The sequence below is a fragment of the Tiliqua scincoides genome, chromosome 15 (genome assembly GCF_035046505.1).
Source record: "Tiliqua scincoides isolate rTilSci1 chromosome 15, rTilSci1.hap2, whole genome shotgun sequence".
Taxonomy (NCBI): Eukaryota; Metazoa; Chordata; class Lepidosauria; order Squamata; family Scincidae; genus Tiliqua; species Tiliqua scincoides.
Window position 1 is genome coordinate 5,173,560 of NC_089835.1, and position 18,714 is coordinate 5,192,273.

At 51.9% G+C, this 18,714-nt stretch overlaps 2 protein-coding genes across 2 annotated transcripts; one reads left to right on the forward strand and one right to left on the reverse strand.

Annotated features, from left to right (window-relative positions):
• Positions 1-83: 83 nt before the first annotated feature.
• On the reverse strand, positions 84-3,090 carry HAPLN2 (hyaluronan and proteoglycan link protein 2). Its single transcript, XM_066610424.1, has 6 exons — positions 3,012-3,090; positions 2,787-2,900; positions 2,215-2,568; positions 1,471-1,587; positions 1,115-1,300; positions 84-367 (listed from the first exon to the last, which is right to left on the reverse strand). Exons 1-6 carry the CDS (start codon positions 3,088-3,090, stop codon positions 84-86), a joined length of 1,134 nt encoding a protein of 377 aa, XP_066466521.1.
• A 6,143-nt stretch (positions 3,091-9,233) lies between these two features.
• On the forward strand, positions 9,234-18,057 carry RHBG (Rh family B glycoprotein). Its single transcript, XM_066610203.1, has 7 exons — positions 9,234-9,423; positions 13,809-13,995; positions 14,681-14,831; positions 15,350-15,497; positions 17,055-17,221; positions 17,671-17,808; positions 17,920-18,057. Exons 1-7 carry the CDS (start codon positions 9,234-9,236, stop codon positions 18,055-18,057), a joined length of 1,119 nt encoding a protein of 372 aa, XP_066466300.1.
• Positions 18,058-18,714: the final 657 nt, after the last annotated feature.

Here is an 18,714-nt window from a genome sequence, read left to right on the forward strand (position 1 = left end):
ATTGCAGAGAAAGGTGTCGTTTTTGAGGTGGTCCTCGCTGTCCCTGGCAGTTGTCCACTCCTCAGTTGTCTCCCGGGTCTCCGCTACTTCGCTGAGAAGCAGTAGGCTCCATACTTCCTCCGTAGCTTGCTGGGGAAGCCGAAGCTGCGGACACCAGGATCCGGGAGCCCCCCACAGTGGGCGCGGGGGGTGTTGATTGGGTAGCGCACACTGCCATCGTCCAGCCAGCCTCCATCACAGCGGTCCAGCTGGGAGAACCTCCAGGCTGCGTACAGCTGCCCAACCTTGGCGAGAGCAGCTCCATCCGTGCGGCAAGACTGTGTGGCCTCCTTGAAGTTTAGGTGACCCCGGATGAAATAGACCCGACCTGGAGGGGGGGGAGAAGAGAGAGGGCGAGACAGGGATCAAGACAAGGGCTGGCTTTAGGCCAATTGAACCAATTGCTCCCAACTGGGGCCTGTGCCTAAGGCGTCCCTGTGTGAGGGTAATCTAGCCTCGTCTAATACACACAGCACGTTGTAACGGACACCTAACACACTAAAACAAGTGGTTTTGTAACTATTTACTTTTCAAAGGCAATCTACATATTTGGCTTCTAGGCTTACAGGTTTGCAGTTCTACAACTTTAGCTGTGAACCTGGGGCCCCACAGTCTCCAGTGGGTCCCTGCAGCGCTGTCCCCCTCACCCACCTGGGACCCACAACTCCTAAAGCTAGCCCTATGTAGGGCGTACCTGCTTTCCTCTCATGAAGGTCACAAGGAGGAGATTCTGGTGATAAGTGTTGGTCATAAGCTTGAGAGGGGGAGAAAGTGGTCCACACCCTTGGCTAAGAGTCTGGGGTCGAGGATAACCTGGGGGAGGCAGCCTGGGCTACAACCACGCAGTTAAATTGTAGCACACACTCAAGAATGCAAAGAGACACTGATTTCGCTGGGTCTATACTGGGTCCCAGATCCTGGAGAGATACGTCAGTGACAGCTGTCAGAAATTGGGAGGAAGCAGGCAGGAGTCCATTGGAGAGCAGAAGGGGCTCTATTAATCCTGCTGAGGACTAGAATCTTGACTGGACTCTAATCTTATCAAGCATCTCCTGTTGCTTGTCCTCACACGTACCTTTCCCTGATGAAGCGAAGCAGAAGGCATCAAACCGATCTTTGGACTTGTCTTTGGCACCGTAGCTCCGGACTCCCGGGAGGAGAAGGCGCCCCCCACAGGGCTCGCGGGAGTTGATGATGGGGTAGTGGACGGTCCCTTCGAGGACCCAGCCTGCGTTGCACCAGTCCAGGCCTTCTGTCCAGGCTGAGCAAGGAGGAGAGGACAAGCTCAGTGCAGGCCGGGTTAGTGAACCAAACTTTCTGGCCCTAGTGAGTTGTGTGTTGCAAGACCAAAAACACAGAAGTGGGCCAGGTGGAGCGAAGGGTTTGGGGAACGGCGAGGCCTTTGCTTCTCTTCCAGAACGCCAGGCTTACCTTTGTGAAGCTGTCCATAGGTGGCCAGCCGGGCATCCTGATCTTGGCAAGCCTTCTTGGCCTCGAAATAGTTGAATTTGTAGCGTCCGTGGCTGGTCTGGTAGGGGAAGACGACACCTGGGGAAGAGGAGAAAGGTGTGAGGAAATGGACTGTGCGTCTTCCTCTGATATTCTCGGGACACGACAGTCCAAGAGCAGAGAAGGTGCATATCTTGAAATTAAGAAATATTTCTTTGCCAAGCATGTTATAAACTTGTGGAACTCCTTGCCACAGGATGTGGGGGTGGCGCCTGGCCTTTTAGAAAGGGGGATCGGACAGATCGATGCACCGTCACAGACCATCACAGGTGACAAGCCATGATGGTTATACGCAACCTTCTTGTTCTAGAAACAGGCTGTCTTTGAACGCCAGGTGCAAGGGAGTGGGCCGAGGGGGCACGCAGGAAGCTGGACTAGGTTGGCCTCATCCAGCAGGGCTGTTTTGAGATGATTTTTAAAAACAAACTGGAATCAAATGTCCAGGGACGCCAATGACAGGATGCATTTGACGGGGACAGAGTTGTCCAGGGTGCAAAAGTGCAGCCCCCCCAATTACTCCTCCAGCCCTCCTTGGCTGGGTACAATAGAATAATGAACCCCATTTTTTGGGGGGGGCTCCTTCAGTCAGGGCTGGGGTCGGTTTGCATCATCCCTACAGGGAAATGTGGCCGCCCTAACCAGGAAAGATCCTTGGGGCTGTCCTACCGTCCAGCTGCAGGACCAGAGAGATGCTCTCATCTTCCAGGCCGTTGACCAGCTGGCAACGGTAACGCCCCTCGTCGTTCAGCGCCACGTCGGTGATGATGAGGGACTCGTCGTAGCGGTGGCTGCGCCGCAGTCGGGCCCGGCTGCCCAGGGGGCCGTAGGTCTTGTGGTGGACGCCGTTGGTGATCAGGATGACAACCTCCATGTACTCGGAGGGTTCTACCTTGCTCCAGCGGACCTTGAAGTTTGGGGGCAGCGCCGTCAGGATGCAGGGCAGGGTGACGGTGGCTCCCCCTTGGGTGTGCACCAGCTTGTTCGTGGGCTCCAACAGGTACTGGAGGGGTGGAGGTGTTGCTGTGGGGAGAAACAGGAGGGTCACACGCCGAGAGAGGAAGTGACTGGCCCAAAGTCACCCAGGAAGCTTCGTGACTGAGAGGAGATTCAAACATCAATCTTCCAAGTCTTAGTCAGGCTCCTGAACCGCTGCACCGTCCTCAGCTCTGTTCTCGTGTGGGGAGACATGTGGTGTGGGGGGGGGGTTGCAGTTTTGGGGAATTTTTATGGTGGCGTACCTGGATTCCCAGTTGGTCTTTGGTAAATTGGTGCAAGCCCAGGAAGAGAGGAGAGGCTCAGGGCAACCAAGACGAGAAGCTGGTGCATGCTTGGAGGATCGAGGAGGGCCTTTCCTACAAAAAGAAGGGGCATCACAAAAATATAAGAAGACCCACCTAGTCCTGCTTCCTTCCCTCACAGTGGCCCACCAGATGGCTCAGAGGGCACACAAAGTAAAAAGGTACCCACGTCCTGTTGATACTCTTTTGCGTCTGGCACACAGAGACAGCCCACTTCTAAAATCAGGAGGACGCACAAACCCATCACGACTTTTCACCTGTGATGGACTTTTCGTTTAGAAAGCTGCCCGATTCCCTTTTCAAGGCATCTAGGCCAGGTGGCGTCACCACATCATGTGGCAAGGGGTTCCACAGATGAATTACATGCAGCTTGCAGAAATTTTTTTTTTTTTGTCTGTTCTAACTCTCCTGCCACAAAACATGAGTGGCTGCCCCCTGGTTCTGGTGTTGTGCGAGAGGGAAAAGAACACCCCCCTATCCGTCCTCCAGATAATCGAGATTGGGGGTTGGAAGAACTGGCAAAAAAATTACTCGGCCCTCCACATGCAATAAGCAGAGGCAGAGACGCAACGACCACCATGCAAGAAACCCCCACCTGGCCATACCTGACTACGCAGCCTGTGGAATCCTCCAGCAGTCTCGACCGGAAGGCGCAGGAGAGTCCTGGGAGAAGTGACCAAGCTGCCTCCTCTCATCTGGTTGTCCAAAAGCAACCTAGAAACATAACTCCACCCTGCCAAGAAGCCTGGCACCTCCGGGTCCTGTTCTCAAGTCAAGGGGAAGATGCTGACAAGCGTCACCTCTGCCGGAGTTGCCAAGTCAGAATCATCAGACCCTTCTGGCCACCTGGACAGTCACTGACCATGTCAGCAGTAAAGAGAAGACTCTGTGATGGGGTTTCAACCACACCTACAAAGCATGGGGAATTCAGAAAATGGCCGGTGTCCACGCTCTCCTTGATCTTTCCAAAGTAGACGTATTTTCGTTCCTCCTCCTTAGCTGCAAAGCTCTTCCTTCAGTTTTGTTTCCATCCTTGCATTTGCTCTCACGCCTTCTGATCATATCTGAGGTGCTGTTAACACTGGGCACATTTCTCCCTCTTTCCTTCCACCCCCTACTCTGAAAAAAAAAAAACAACTTTAAACAAGGCAGAAGCACAATTTCCCTTTGTTCAGCTCGGAAAACAAACTTGCCTTTATTCCCGGGGGAATTCAGACCGAAATGTCAACATTATTCCTGATGGCTGCTGGTACTTTTCCCCTGGCCCGATCCTTTGGATAAACAAGTCCATTTGGGGGGTTGCTTGAAGATGCCCAGAGATTTTCCCAGAATGCATTGGTCTGCAACACCGTCTGTGCCCAGGTCGGGATGCTTCTCCCCAACCAAAACTGACACTCTGATATCCGAAGGAGCCCACTGAGTTTCCCACAATGCACCAGGCAAGCTGCGTCAGTCAACTTGGTGGGCGTCCAAAAGGCCACCCGCGTTAGATGCTCCCAGTCCGGGAAGCCAATTTCCAAATGCTTTGAGGGTTCCCTGTATTAGTCAGCTGCTCTTTTGGAAAGCTGGCTGAGGGGGCAACCCACAGGTGGGCCTTGAGCCCTCTGCCAGCCCCCAACCCCAGGCAGCCATTGAGGAGGAGGCTCCTTTTCAGAGAGGAAGATGGGGAGCGGCACAGAAGCTCATTGCTAGCTGGTCCAGATTTTGCCATTGTGGGGAGGGAGGAATAACTCCAGATGTGGCTATCTAATTCTGCAATGGGGATGAATGTTCCAGGGCTGGCTTTAAGCCAACTGGATCAATTCCTCCCGAATGAGCCCTGTGCCTAAGGGGTCCCCACACGAGGGTCATCTAGTCTTGTCAAATACACACTTCCCTTTTTAAAGGTCATCTCCACATTTCGTTCGTTCACTTGTAGGCTTCTACTCACTTCTACGACCCCAATGCATTTAGGAAGGGAGGGCCCAGCCAGGCCTCTTGCCCCAGGCCCAATGCCAGCTCTCAGTAACCCTACCAAAGAGCCCTTTTCCTGACCAGGGTTTCTTTTTGGTTTTGCAAAAAGCTCTTTTACAGCTCTTTGTGCTTGGCTGAGATTTCAAGGGAAAATCAATTGTGTCCAGTTCTGGTCGCCGCATCTCAAAAAAGACATAGTGGAAATGGAAAAGGTGCAAAAGAGAGCGACTAAAATGATTACTGGGCTGGAGCACCTTTCTTATGAGGAAAGGCTACCGTGTTTGGGCCTAGAAAAGAGACACCTGAGGGGGGACATGATTGAGACATACAAAATTATGCAGGGGGTGGACAGAGTGGATAGGGAGATGCTCTTTATACTCTCACATAACACCAGAACCAGGGGACATCCACTCAAATGGAGTGTTGGGAGAGTTAGAACAGACAAGAGAAAATATTTCTTTACTCAGCGTGTGGTTGGTCTGTGGAACTCCTTGCCACAGGATGTGGTGATGGCATCTGGCCTGGATGCCTTTAAAAGGGAATTGGACAAGTTTCTGGAGGAAAAATCCATTACGAGTTACAAGCCATGTTGCGTATGCGCAACCTCCTGATTTTAGAAATGGGTTATGTCAGAAGGCCAGATGCAAGGGAGGGCAGCAGGATGAGGTCTCTTGTTATCTGGTGTGCTCCCTGGGGCATTTGGTGGGCTGCTGTGAGATACAGGAAGCTGGACTAGATGGGCCTATGGCCTGATCCAGTGGGGCTGTTCTTATGTTCTTAACTACAATTCCCAGGAGGCCTTGCAGGTCTCTTGTTGTCTGGTGTGCTCCCTGGGGCATTTGGTGGGCCGCTGTGAGATACAGGAAGCTGGACTAGATGGGCCTATGGCCTGATCCAGTGGGGCTGTTCTTATGTTCTTAAACTACAATTCCCAGGAGGCCTTGCAGGTCTCTTGTTGTCTGGTGTGCTCCCTGGGGCATTTGGTGGGCCGCTGTGAGATACAGGAAGCTGGACTAGATGGGCCTATGGCCTGATCCAGTGGGGCTGTTCTTATGTTCTTAATAGGCTTAACTATTCTTCAGGGCTGCCAAGGACCAGGCTTTTTCTGACCCATCATCCAAGATGCTTCTCTGAAGAAAGCTAAACTCAGCAGCCAAACTGGAGTGGGTTCCGAGAAGGGTTCTGATCAGTGGGCTGGAGAAGGAGAGGAAGGGGGACGTGGGCTTGTTCAGCCTGGAGGAGAGAAGTTCTGAGAGGGGATATGACAGTTCTCTGCAAGACCAGAAGGGCTGTCCTAGGGAAGAAGGACCAATTGTGGTATCATCCTCACCTGTGGCTCACCACCCACAGATTCGCTGTCTGCTGGGAACCTGAACTCTGGAGAGCATCTGTGCACCTCTGTGCTTGACAAACTGCTTGGAAGTTCTGCAGGCAGCTTGATTGACTGGAGGCAAGTCCCAGGTCAAATTAACACAGTCAAAGTTTGCTTCCCTGTGAGTAAGACAAAGGGACACTGAGACTGTGCTCGGGAGAGGCAGTTGGGAAGATTCACAACTTGGGCTCGGTTCCATTCAGCTTTCTGCTTCCTGCCCCTCCTCTCTCTCTCCCCGCCCCCCCAAATCTGATTCAAATGACAAGCGGAATCACAACTAAAGAGCAGCAACAGTCGGGTCATTGTGAAGGAAGAAGAAAAGGACTGCGAGATCCAGGCTGTATATCACATGCAGGCCAGGACATTGCAAAGCACACACAAACACAGCCACCAGCCTGGGTCGCGGGCAAAACAACAAGGGCCCAATTCTCTGGGCTCAGTGGGCACTGCAAGCCCCTGAATGAGTGCTGCGGGGCCCAGTTGGAAACCTGTTTTGTGGGGCCCACCAGGTTCACAGCCAAGGCCCGTAGAATCTGAGAGAGAGAAATAAATCGTATTGTAAGACAGGCTTTCTATCTCTGTGGTGGATGGAAAGCCATCCAAAGGTGTGCTTAAAAAGTGTGTCCGTGAGACACCAAATGGATCTCAGCGCATTTTAAATATAAAATTGCAAACCTGTCAGCTGACAAGGAAACAAACAAAACGCGTGGATTGCCTTTGAAAAGAGAGCAGTTGCAAAACCGCTTGGTTCAGGGACAGTGAAATGATTGGGTAAGAATATTAGTTTTATTTATGTAAATAAAATGTGCCCCCTGCACTCACCCTCTCGCTGGCCCTGGTGAGACTGGGAAGTGTAAGTTCCCAGGACGTTTACGGCTCCCAGGCCCCCTTTTTGACCGTGGGCCTGGATACAATAAACCATGGGCCCTCTCTCGTGGGGCCTGCTCTGATGGTTGGCTGGAACCCATTTCTTTCCACCCCTCACCTGCAAACCCTGCCTTTGACCCCAATCAAAACAATATCAAGGAGAAAGAAAAGCAGGCTTGTCTTGTTAATCATTAAGCTGGTCACTTAGATCTTCCTCATTGTTAATTTTTTGTTGTTGTTGTTGCCATATGATGCAGTTCACCATCAAGACGAGCTACAGGTGGACGCAGGTGGAAATCCTGTTTTCAAAGCAGGAATAAGTGGCAGGAGAAGAAAGCACTTTGAGGAAGAAACTGCAAGTTGATTTTATTGTTTGTTTGTTTGTTTGTTTGTTGTTGTTGTTCTGGTCTTAATGGGTTGTGATGTCACAAGGAGCTCCTGTAATTTAGAATCAACCCCACTGGTGACATTCCAGTGATACTCACCTTAGGAGCATAACTGCCCAGGTGAAGGTGGCTGCCTGTCTCTTTAAGTGTTGGGTGGCTACAGAAAAATCTCTGTAAAAGGCATGCACGAAAAGGTTCTGGAACTTTCTTCTGCCCTTTGTACAGCAAGGGGGGGGTGTCTTTTATCAAAAGGATCTGGAAAGGTTTATTTTTAAGCCCAGGTATGTGTGGTTCCGTTTCAGAGCAGCTGTTATTGCTTGAAGATAAGGACTGATAATGGGTTAGATAAGTGTTCAGGGGGAACTAATGGCAAATGAAAGAGCTTGGAATGCTTGAAATATTGCCCTGACATGTTTGGGGGGGAGATTCTAAAGGTGGGGCAAGGGTCAGAGGCCCATACAAGAGCTGGCCAACCCCAGAGGCAGGGAAGTTCACTGGTAACACTGCTTCCTGCCATGGCCTGATAGATCAGGACTTTGGAGACGCTATCTGGGCAATGGTGGGGTGGGTCGTGTCTCACCCCACCCCCACTGTGATTTTGCAATTCCCAGGCATCCCCCAAACCTGCATCAGGGCTGGGGCAACTAGGGATTGCAGAAGGGTAGGAAGGCAGGTTCTGCTTTTGCCTCTAGTCCCTATTGCCCCCTGGTGAGCCCGCAAGGGCTGAGGAAGAGGCTATTAGCGGCTCTTGTTTGTTTAAAATGCAAACCAAAAAGAAACCCTGGTCAGGAATGGATGGAAAATGACAGTTCCTGTTCCTGAATGCCCGTCACCAGAGGCTACAGAAGAGAGAGAGAGAGAGAGAGAGAGAGAGAGAGAGAGAGAGAGAGAGAGAGAGAGAGAGTGTGTGTGTGTGTGTGTGTGTTGGGGGGGCATTGTTTCCCTATGACTGCTTTTCAAACAGCATACAAAAACTATAGAGGAGCAACATCAGGTTCCCCCCTTCCCTGCCTTCCATGCCATTTGGATGGACTGGACAGGAGGCTGCCAGCCAGGAGCCACTAAAATCGAATGTTGGGAGCGTCAGAACAGACAAAAGAAAGCATGTCTTTCCGCAGCGTGTGATTGTCCTGTGGAACGCCTTGCCACAGGGTGTGGCGATGGCACCTGAAGGCCTGGATGCCACGAAAAGGGGGTTGGACAAGACGGGTGGAGGAAAAGTCCATCACAGGTCACCTGACGGATCTGTGCAACCTCGTTGTAGAAGTGGGCTGTCTCTGAATGCCAGGCGCAAGGAAGCAGATGCAGGTGTCTTGGCTTGAGTGCTGCCTGAGTCATCAGGTGGCCCCTGTGAGATGCAGAAGCTGGACTAGAGCGTCCTTGGCCCGATCCAGCGGGGCTCGCCTGACGCGCTTATGTTCTTATGTCCCGTTTCCAGCCAAGGGTGCCAACACGGTTCCCTCTGCAAGCGCTGCAAGTTGGCAAACTGCAGGAGCCTTGGCCGAATGCGCTGGCAGAGAGCCAGGGGGTTCCCAGGTCCTCTTTCGCAACCGCCAGAGTGTCTTTCCTGCACCTTCAGGTTCCCAAAGCGCCTGGAAGCCTGCCCAGGGCTGGGAGCAACAGTTGTGAGCAAACACTCCTTGTAGGATGGGTGCTGCCTCCCTTGGGTGGGACTCCCCTGGAAACTCATCACGGGCTTGGAGGTGGAGCCAGGCTGCTCTAGGTGAGTTCAGCCACCCCTCCAGCTGCTACTGCTGGTTTCGCTTTGCTCCGTCTCCTCAGCTTCCTGCCCGCCTTCCCTCTCCCAGCATGTCTGGCCGCTCCACCAGCCTCCGGCTCAAGCTGCCCTTGGTCTGCGTCTCCTTCCAGCTCATGACCATCCTCCTCTTCTCTGTTTTTGTCTCCTACGATGACCACACCAGCCCCAAGCTATGGCACGACCAGCTGAGCCGCAGCAACAGAAGCCACCTGGAGAATGAGTTCTACATGCGCTACCCCAGTGAGTAGTTTCCAGTGCTGCCCGGACGTCCTCCCCTTAGCTGTGTGGGATGCATCTGGTTTGGGAGACGGGGACTCTGAGAGGAATGTTATCAGGGGGTACAAAGTTTCTTTGGGGTCCCTTTTGGGAGTGCAGTGTTACTTTTGGGGCCCTTCCCTGCTCCACTGGATCATAATGTCTATGAAATTGTGAGTTTGAGCCAGGAAGTCCTTGTTTCCTGTTTGGCGTCTGCCTTGGAGACGTGGTTCCTAATTCTGGACCCACAATTGGGTGATGTGACTCTGTTGAAGCTGCGTCACTCCAGGTCAACCCCCCCACCTCCAGGACACACTCTTGCAGAAGGGTAAAAGGAGAGATATGGGGGGGGGGGAGAGACTGAGGGAGAAGGTTTAAAGGCAACAAAAGGAGGGGCTGCTGACCTAGCAATGGGTCACAACCCCATTTTTGGTGGTTCGCGAAATGGACAGGCGACTAAGATGATTACTGGGCTGGGGCACCTTCCTTATGAGGAAAGGCTATGGCGTTTGGGCCTAGAAAAGAGACGCCTGAGGGGGGACATGATTGAGACATACAAAATTATGCAGGGGATGGACAGAGTGGACAGAGAGATGCTCTTTACACTCTCACGTAACACCGGAACCAGGGGACAGCCACTCAAATTGAGTGATGGGAGAGTTAGGACAGACAAAAGAAAATATTTCTTTACACAGCGTGTGGTTGGTCTGTGGAACTCCTTGCCACAGGATGTGGTGATGGCATCTGGCCTGGATGCCTTTAAAAGGGGATTGGACAAGTTTCTGGAGGAAAAGTCCATTACGGGTTACAAGCCATGATGTGTATGTGCAACCTCCTGATTTTAGAAATGGGCTATGTCAGAATGCCAGATGCAAGGGAGGGCACCAGGATGAGGTCTCTTGTTATCAGGTGTGCTCCCTGGGGCAATTGTTGGGGCTGCTGTGAGATACAGGAAGCTGGATTAGATGGGCCTGTGGCCTGATCCAGTGGGGCTGTTCTTATGTTCAGATTAGACTGTGTGCGTTAAGGGTTAAACAAGGTGCTCCTGCTGCCCCATCACCATTATAGCCACAGAGACTTGCACGACCACTAAAGCGAAACCTTTTTTTTTTAGGTGGGTCCTGGTACTAAAGAATTTAGGAACACCTGGCTTGGATCCGTGTGGTCCATGAACTCTCATGTACTTTTTAAGAGCACATTGCTTTCCATTTTAGCATAGAGATTGAGGGCACAATCCTAGCCAGGTCTACTCAGAAGTAAAGTCCTATTTTGTTCAATGGGGCTTCCTCTCAGGAAAGTGTGGTTAGGATTGCAGCCTGAAAGCCTATCATAAATTTGACGTACACCTTTTAAGTTTCCACAGATCTTGGGTGTGAACCTGGCACCCTGCCAAAACTGTTCCTAATGGGGTCCTGCAACTCCTAAGGCCAGCCCTGGGACCCCCACACAACCCTTTTTCTATTGCAGGGGGGGCAATTTAGACACACACACACACACACACACACACACACACACACACACACACCTGCCATTTCAAAAGCAGCCAGAAAGTCTGGAGAAGGGCCAAGACGGTACAGCAGGAGTTCCCATGTCTGTAATTAGCTGGCACCTGTTCAGGTGGTCAAGTATCCTCTGAATTAGTCCAGAGAAAAACCAACATGGAAGGGAGAGACAGACAAGGACGGCCAATTTTTATTTTTTTTAATGGATCCCACTGCAGAGTGGAGCTCCTGATTGGTGGGGAGATGCAGGATGGAAGGCTGGCTTAAGCGCTGGAATCCTTTTGCAGCCTGTTCCCAATGACTTGTCCTCCACTAAGACCGGGGCTGCGGCCTCCTGTGCCCGCTGAAGCTTGCCGTGGGTTATTGGGGATAAAAAGGTCATTAAAACCCACAACTGCAAAACGAAGCAGTGCGATAGTCCTGTTTGCAGTAAACAGAACAGACCCCCAGTGGGCCTGTCATCTTCTTATCGACACTCATATCGCCTGTAGCTCAATGAGAAATTCTTCGAAACCAGTGATGCGTACAGTATTTATGTACAGTGTGCCCTTCGGTCCCCCTTCAGGAGGTAAAGATCTATCATCAGAACATACGAAGAGCCCTGCAGGATCAGGGCCATTGACCCTGAATGCGCATATGGTTCTTTGGATTTTTGGAGAGGCAACCAACAGATGACAGGAGAATTCAAAGGGCTTCTAACGTTTACTCGTTTGCAAACGGGACCCCCCCCCCCACACACACACGTGGAGGACCCCAAAGGATTACAAGGATGCAGGTTTTATAGGGTATATAGGATATAGGGACACAAAGAGAGTCTGGTCCAACAAGAAGCTGACGGAACATACCAAGATCCAGGTCTACAGAGCTTGCGTCCTGAGTACACTTCTGCAGCGAGTCATGGACTCTCCGCTCACAACAGGAGAGGAAACTGAGCGCTTTCCACATGCGCTGCCTCCGACACATCCTCAGCATCACCTGGCAGGACAAAGTTCCAAACAACACAGTCCTGGAACGTGCTGGAATACCTAGCATGTATGCACTGCTGAAACAGAGACGCCTGCGTTGGCTCGGTCATGTCGTGAGAATGGATGATGGCCGGATCCCAAAGGATCTCCTCTATGGAGAACTCGTGCAAGGAAAGCGCCCTACAGGTAGTCCACAGCTGCGATACAAGGACATCTGCAAGAGGGATCTGAAGGCCTTAGGAGTGGACCTCAACAGGTGGGAAACCCTGGCCTCTGAGCGGCCCGCTTGGAGGCAGGCTGTGCAGCATGGCCTTTCCCAGTTTGAAGAGACACTTTGCCAACAGTCTGAGGCTAAGAGGCAAAGAAGGAAGGCCCATAGCCAGGGAGACAGACCAGGGACAGACTGCACTTGCTCCCGGTGTGGAAGGGATTGTCACTCCCGGATTGGCCTTTTCAGCCACACTAGACGCTGTGCCAGAACCACCATCCAGAGCGCGATACCAGAGTCTTCCGAGACTGAAGGTTGCCAATGTTATAGGGTATTTTAGATAAGGGAGGGGGGACAAGAGGACACAAAGAGAGGAAAACATCCATGAGAAAAGTAACAGAGACCAACAGGCAAAAACAAAATTTGGCATGTGTTATCAGCTCAGGATGTTGATCTAAGGAGGGCAATTAGATACGCATCGACAATTTGTTTACAGACATATCCCTCACAGAGGGTCTGGTACTCCAACTCATCCCTTTACCCCAGGGGTGTCCAAAGTTTTTGGCAGGAGGGCCACATCAGCTCTCTGACACTGTGTCGGGGGCCAGAGAAAAAAAGAATTAATTTACACTTCAAATTTGAATAAATTTGCGTATGTTTACATAAGTGAATATATTAAAGATGAACTTATACGAATGAATGAAGGTCTTGCGACAGCTCAAGGCCTATAAAAGGCCTTGCACAAAGCAAGGCTGGCCTTTTCTTTGCTGCCGCTACTGCATCACAGATGTGAAAAAGCAAGCATTGGAGGGAGCCCTCATTCCACAGCTCACGCGAGAGGTCAAACAGTCACCCTCACTCTGAGAGCAGTTGCGTCGGGCCAGTGCGGGCTCCAACAAATTTCCAGAGGGCCAGAGGCTCACTGGAGACTGGGGGTTCCCTGAGGGCCGCATTGAGAGTCCCTGAGGGCCACAAGTGGCCCCAGGGCCGGGGTTTGGGCACACCTGCTTTACCCTAACCCTTTCATCCTTATTTGTTTATTGCCCTTATTTATGGCTTTCTGTTCACCCTTGTGGGCCCATACTACAGCCAGCTTGTTCTCTGAGAGGGATATTAGATGCTAGCTTTTGGCCAGAGAAGAGTCTTGTGGGCATTTCATATTGTGAACTGGGCATCTTGGGATATTTCTATATTGTGAGCTAGACATTTTGATATCACCATCTAGTCCAGCTTCCTGCATCTCATAGCGGCCCACCAGGGAGCGCACAAGACAACAAGAGACCTGTGCCGTGTTCCCAACCCTGTTGCATCTGGCACTCAGAGACAGTCCACTTCTAAAACCAGGAGGCCGTGTATACCTATCCTGCCATGAACTTTTCCTCCGCCAACCTGTCCAGTCCACTTTGCAAAGCATCTAGACCTTCAGGTGCCATCACGACCTCCTGTGGCAAGGAATTCCACAGACTAATGACATGCTCAGTAAAGAAGAATGTTGGGAGAGTTCAAGCAGAGAAAATAAATTTTATTTATTTTAATATATATATCTTAGTGGACGCCCCCTCTCCCAGAAGGACCCTTCACTGGAAGGAGGGAGGAGGTTCAATCCTTGCTTGTTTGACTGGGCCAGGAACTCCCCCTTCCTGCTGGAGGAGAATTGGGTTCCCTCTTTCAAGCCAGGCCATTTCTCCCTCCCAGGTTTCCAAGATGTCCACACCATGATCTTTGTCGGTTTTGGCTTCTTGATGACCTTCTTGAAACGGTACAGCTACAGCAGCGTGGGCTTCAATTTTGTCATCGCTGCCTTCGCCATTCAGTGGTCCGTCCTGATCCAGGGCTTTCTCCACTCCTTCCACCAGGGCAAGATCCACGTTGGAATAGAGAGGTGAGCGCAACAGGTGACGCTCCACGCTGGCTTGGCCTTCTGGGTACAGTGGTATAGCTGAGGCATCTGACACAAAATTTTTTAGCACCCCCTATATGACATCTTAGACGTCGCCTAAAGCCCGAAGTGCCTTTCAGAGGCCTCTAAGAGAGACGGCACAAGGTGTGGCCCCTGGAGCAATGCACCCCCTGCCCCCTTATCTATGCCAATGCCTGTGTGATGCTCAGGAAGGGGCTTGTCTCCTCCTGGGACACCTCTGCAAGATGCAACAATATACTACTGCCTGAAAATAGCACAACTAGGAAAACTTTGACCACGTTTGTTTTTATTTTCCACATTTTTTGCGCCACCCTTCGTCCAAGGAGCCCAGTCCATGGCTCCTCCCCTCCTTGTGCCTCACAACAACCCTGCAAGGAAGGTGAGGTGGAGAGAGAGCAACTGGCCCCAGGTCACCCAGGAAGCTGCATGGTTGAATGGGGATTTGAGCCTGGATCTTCCAAGCCTGACTCCCAAACCACCCCTCCGTCCTGGCCATTCTGGTGCCTGTGCTCATTTCCCAGCCTCCCTCCCCACCACGTGGAAGCAAACCTCAGCCCCCCACCCCATCCCAGGGCATTGCAAGGTTTCAGTGCTCTCCATGAGCCTCTCCACTCATAGCTTCTCCCTTCTTGCGTCCTCCTGCCAGCATGATCAATGCCGACTTCTGTTCGGGGGCGGTCCTCATCTCCTTCGGAGCTGTTCTTGGGAAGACGAGTCCTGTTCAGCTGCTGATCATGACCTTGCTGGAGGTCACTCTCTTTGGCCTGAATGAGCACCTCCTGCTCAACTTCCTTGGGGTGAGTGGCCGCACTCAGGAGGGTCACCCTTTTAAAAAATCACGATAATGTTGCATTTGTCTCCTGCACTTGCGCCTGTCACAGAACCCCTGTCAACTGCAGAAAATGCTGGGGAATGTTAGAGTGGAATGTTGTGCTATGGAGGGCTGGGGGGATCTCACACAAAATGCCCCTTGCGGTATCACAGCACTTGGGGGAGGGGGCATTGTGGGGGAAATCATGGCCTGCCAACAAAACCCACATTTGCCACCGCAGGAAGGGAAAAAGGGTTCTATCAGAGGACCACCACCCCCCAAACTTGGAGCCAGCTCTGGTCAAAGACCTTCCTCACTGGAGATCTCCAAGCTGAGGCTTGACAGGTGGAGATGCTCGAGAGCAGGGGTGCCAAAACTCATTTCATAGAGGGCCTTAATTAGCATTCACGGTCCCTGCTGAAGACCGGAAGTGACATCATTAAGCAGATGATGGCCAGAAATAAGCACTTTGTTCTCACGTTTGTCTCCCACACGCCGGTTCAGGTCAAGGATGCTGGGGGATCCATGACCATCCACACTTTTGGGGCCTACTTTGGACTGATGGTCTCGCGGATACTTTACCGGCCCCACCTGGAGAAGAGCAGAGAGCGCGAAGGCTCCACCTACCATTCAGACGTCTTTGCTATGATAGGTAATCTGAGCCCAGGGAGGGTCACCAAGTTGGATAGAAACCCCTCCCCAAAGAATTGAGGCAAGGCCAGGTAGACAAGATAGAAACCTCGAGCAGGGTGGCCAACTCTGGCCAAAGCTGTTCCCAGATCATTTCTTCCAGCCCTCCCACTTCCTATGAGCAGGAGGTTGGTCTAGAGGGTTGAGCCTCCACTTGCCTGAAGATAACATCTGAAGGTCGCCAGTTTGAGGCTACCAGCACCATGAATGGCAAGACCTTGAAGCAGCTGACAAGCTGAGCTGAGTTATTCTACCTGCTCTTTGGAAGGAGCTGCTTGTCAGCCTGTGTGGGAGGAGGCCAGAAAGTGATACAGACCGCAAAAGTTCCATCTGAAATGTTGTGTGGTTCTTGAAAGAGAGGGATTTAAACAGCCTGCCTATGTAAACCGCCTTGAATTAAAGCCTGAGGAGATATCTGACGACCAAGAAAGGCGGTATAGAAATACCTGTATTATTATTATTATTTATGAATAAAGGATATCCCACTTTAGTCCCAGGTACATTTGCATAGGACTGTAGTTTGATGTCACAGGAGTTGCATAGTGTCTCTCAGCCCTTGGGGAAAGGCACTGGCGTAGACATTAGGAAATGCCCTTAGGCCAATTTCTCAGCTTGATTCTTGCTGGGCCAGATGCTATTTCTCAGCTCAGATCCTTTGAAGACGGTTCAAAGGCAGCACTGAGTGTAATTAATCTGTGAAACTCATGGCCACAGGATGTTGTAATGGCAAATGAAGACCTGAATGCCTTCCAAAGGGAATTGGACAGACTGATGGAGGGAACATCCAGCATAGGTGGCAAGCCATGTTGGGCATACACAACCTCCTGGTTTTAGAAATAGGCTGTCTCTGAATGCCAGGTGCAGGGGAGGGCACCAGGATGCAGATGTCTTTTGTGTTACCCGAGGCATCTAGTGGGGCCGCTGTGAGACGCAAGAAGCTGGACTAAGTGGGCCTTTGGCCTGATCCAGCGGGGCTCTTCTTAGGTCCTCTTCAAATCACCAAGGTGGCCTTTAGTGGAGAACAGCGACACTTCCTGGAGACTCCACGCCAGTCTTGGAGGGTGGGCAACCCTATTGCAAACCCATGAAAAACTGGCGGGGGGAGAGATCCAGCCCCAGAGCAAGAATGTCCAGCAGCAGGACTGGCCTTAGGAGTTGTGGGGGCCCAACTGGAAACATTTTTTTGCAAGGCCCACCAGGTACACAGCCAAGGTCTGCAGACTCTTAAAAAATATAAATGAAAGTTATTGTAAAGTTTGTATCTCTCTGGTAGAATGGAAAATGTCATCCAAATGTGCGCTGAAAAAGTGCATGTGAATTAACAGGCCAAATGGATGCTGGCACATAGTTGCATAGAAGGTTAGATGACCCTGGTGTGGGGTTGCCGAGGCAACAGGCCCAATTGGGAGCAATAGATCCAGTTGGCTTAAAGCCAGCCCTGCCCAGCCGTCACAGTGCAGAGTCCAGGAGTTTCTGGAGCCCAGAATCCTGTTTCCAGCCCTTCCTTTCCCCCACGCAGGGACCCTCTTTCTGTGGCTCTTCTGGCCAAGCTTCAACTCCGCCGTCACGGCGCATGGAGACGACCAGCAGCGCACAGTCATGAATACCTACTTCTCCCTGGCAGCCTGCACAATGGCAACTTTTGCAACCTCGGCACTGGTGAACACAGAAGGCCGGCTGGACATGGTGAGGTCCCCCTCCGAGGGCTTCGTTAGAAGAGCCAGGATGGGGTCGGGATTCAGGATTCAGACGTGGACCTGGAAAATCCGGGTTCAAATCCCTGCTCAGCCGCAAAGCGTCCTGGGGCCAGTTGCTGTCTCTCAAACTCACCTGTCTGTTGTGAGGACAAAAAGGAGGGAAGGAAGCATTTGCCCTGAGCTACCTGGAGGAAGAGTGGTGTAAAAACGTGCTAAAAAGTGACATAAATAAGGTGCTTTGCTATCCCCATGTGCTTGCACATATCTTCCTGGAATCCAGGTGCGCACCATGTGCTTTGCAGAGCCTGTTCTGTCCTGTGATGACGACATAGCCAGAAAATAAGGACGCCTGTCCCCCCCCAAATGGTTTCCTTGATCCTTGTACCCCTGCCCCATCCTCCCTCCAACTGCATTGACCTCTCAGGGTCTCCTTCCCAGGTCCATGTTCAGAACGCAGCCCTGGCCGGCGGGGTGATCGTGGGGACATCAGGAGAGATGATGCTGACTCCCTTTGGGGCCATGATCGCGGGGGTCTTGGCTGGCTGGGTTTCCACACTCGGCTTCAAATTCCTCACGGTAGGCTTTCTTTTTAAAAAAAAAATTCAATGAGTGCATGAAATTGTGATCCGCTGGAGAAGTGAAGGGGCTCAAAAGAAACTTGTCTCTTCTTTGTCTCTCCCTCCCCAGCCTATTCTGGCCTCCAAGCTGAAAATCCAGGACACGTGTGGGGTGCACAACCTTCATGGGATGCCAGGGGTCCTTGGAGGCCTCCTTGGGGCTCTGATTGCCGCCCTGGCAACTCCAGAAATCTACGGCGATGGGTGAGCCCCCTTTACACCGCATCGGGGGAGAGGCCAGGCCCGAAAATCTGGCCTTGTCCATGGGGAGGTGGGACGCCTGGGAGAAGCCAGAGGTCCAAGAGCAGCCTCACCCGATCTGATTGATTGCCTTTGCAGGATGGCTGATGTCTTTCCTCTTGTCGCCACTGGGCACCGAACTGCCTCATATCAAAGCTTCTTCCAACTGGTGGGCTTGGTCGTCACCCTAGGGGTTGCGTTGATTGGTGGCAGTCTTGTTGGTGAGCCTCATTGGGGCAACAGAGAGGGCAGAAGGGATCCTTATAAAAATCTGGTGCTTCTTGATGCCTCCTTGTTTTTTTCCCCTGAAAGAGACCTGACCAGCCAGCCAGAGAAAATGTCCAAGGGTGGCTCACTCCAGAGCCTCAGGAAATGTACGGTGTTTTCTCTGCCGGTGTTCCGTGACCTTCCCTGTCCAACCACCAGAGGGCAGCATGAGCTAGGAAATCAATACAGCCAGGCAAATATTGCAAACCCAGCCAGGGCCAGAGGAAGTTTGGGGGGAGTGGTGGTCTAGAGCAGGGGTGCCCAAACCCGGGCCCTGGGGCCACATGCGGCCCTCGAGGCCTTTCAATGCGGCCCTCAGGGACCCCCAAGTCTCCAATGAGCGTCTGGCTCTGCAGAG

Excerpts from the sequence above, each read along its gene's own strand:
- HAPLN2 (XM_066610424.1), bottom strand. The coding sequence starts at position 3,090 with ATGGGTTTGTGCGTCCTCCTGATTTTAGAAGTGGGCTGTCTCTGTGTG. Across the intron at positions 2,569-2,786 it reads AAGACCAACTGGGAATCCAG|CAACACCTCCACCCCTCCAG; the intron begins GTACGCCACCAT and ends TTCTCCCCACAG. Across the intron at positions 1,301-1,470 it reads CTATGGACAGCTTCACAAAG|CCTGGACAGAAGGCCTGGAC; the intron begins GTAAGCCTGGCG and ends CTCCTTGCTCAG.
- RHBG (XM_066610203.1), top strand. The coding sequence starts at position 9,234 with ATGTCTGGCCGCTCCACCAGCCTCCGGCTCAAGCTGCCCTTGGTCTGC. Across the intron at positions 9,424-13,808 it reads GTTCTACATGCGCTACCCCA|GTTTCCAAGATGTCCACACC; the intron begins GTGAGTAGTTTC and ends TCTCCCTCCCAG. Across the intron at positions 17,809-17,919 it reads TCGGCTTCAAATTCCTCACG|CCTATTCTGGCCTCCAAGCT; the intron begins GTAGGCTTTCTT and ends CTCCCTCCCCAG.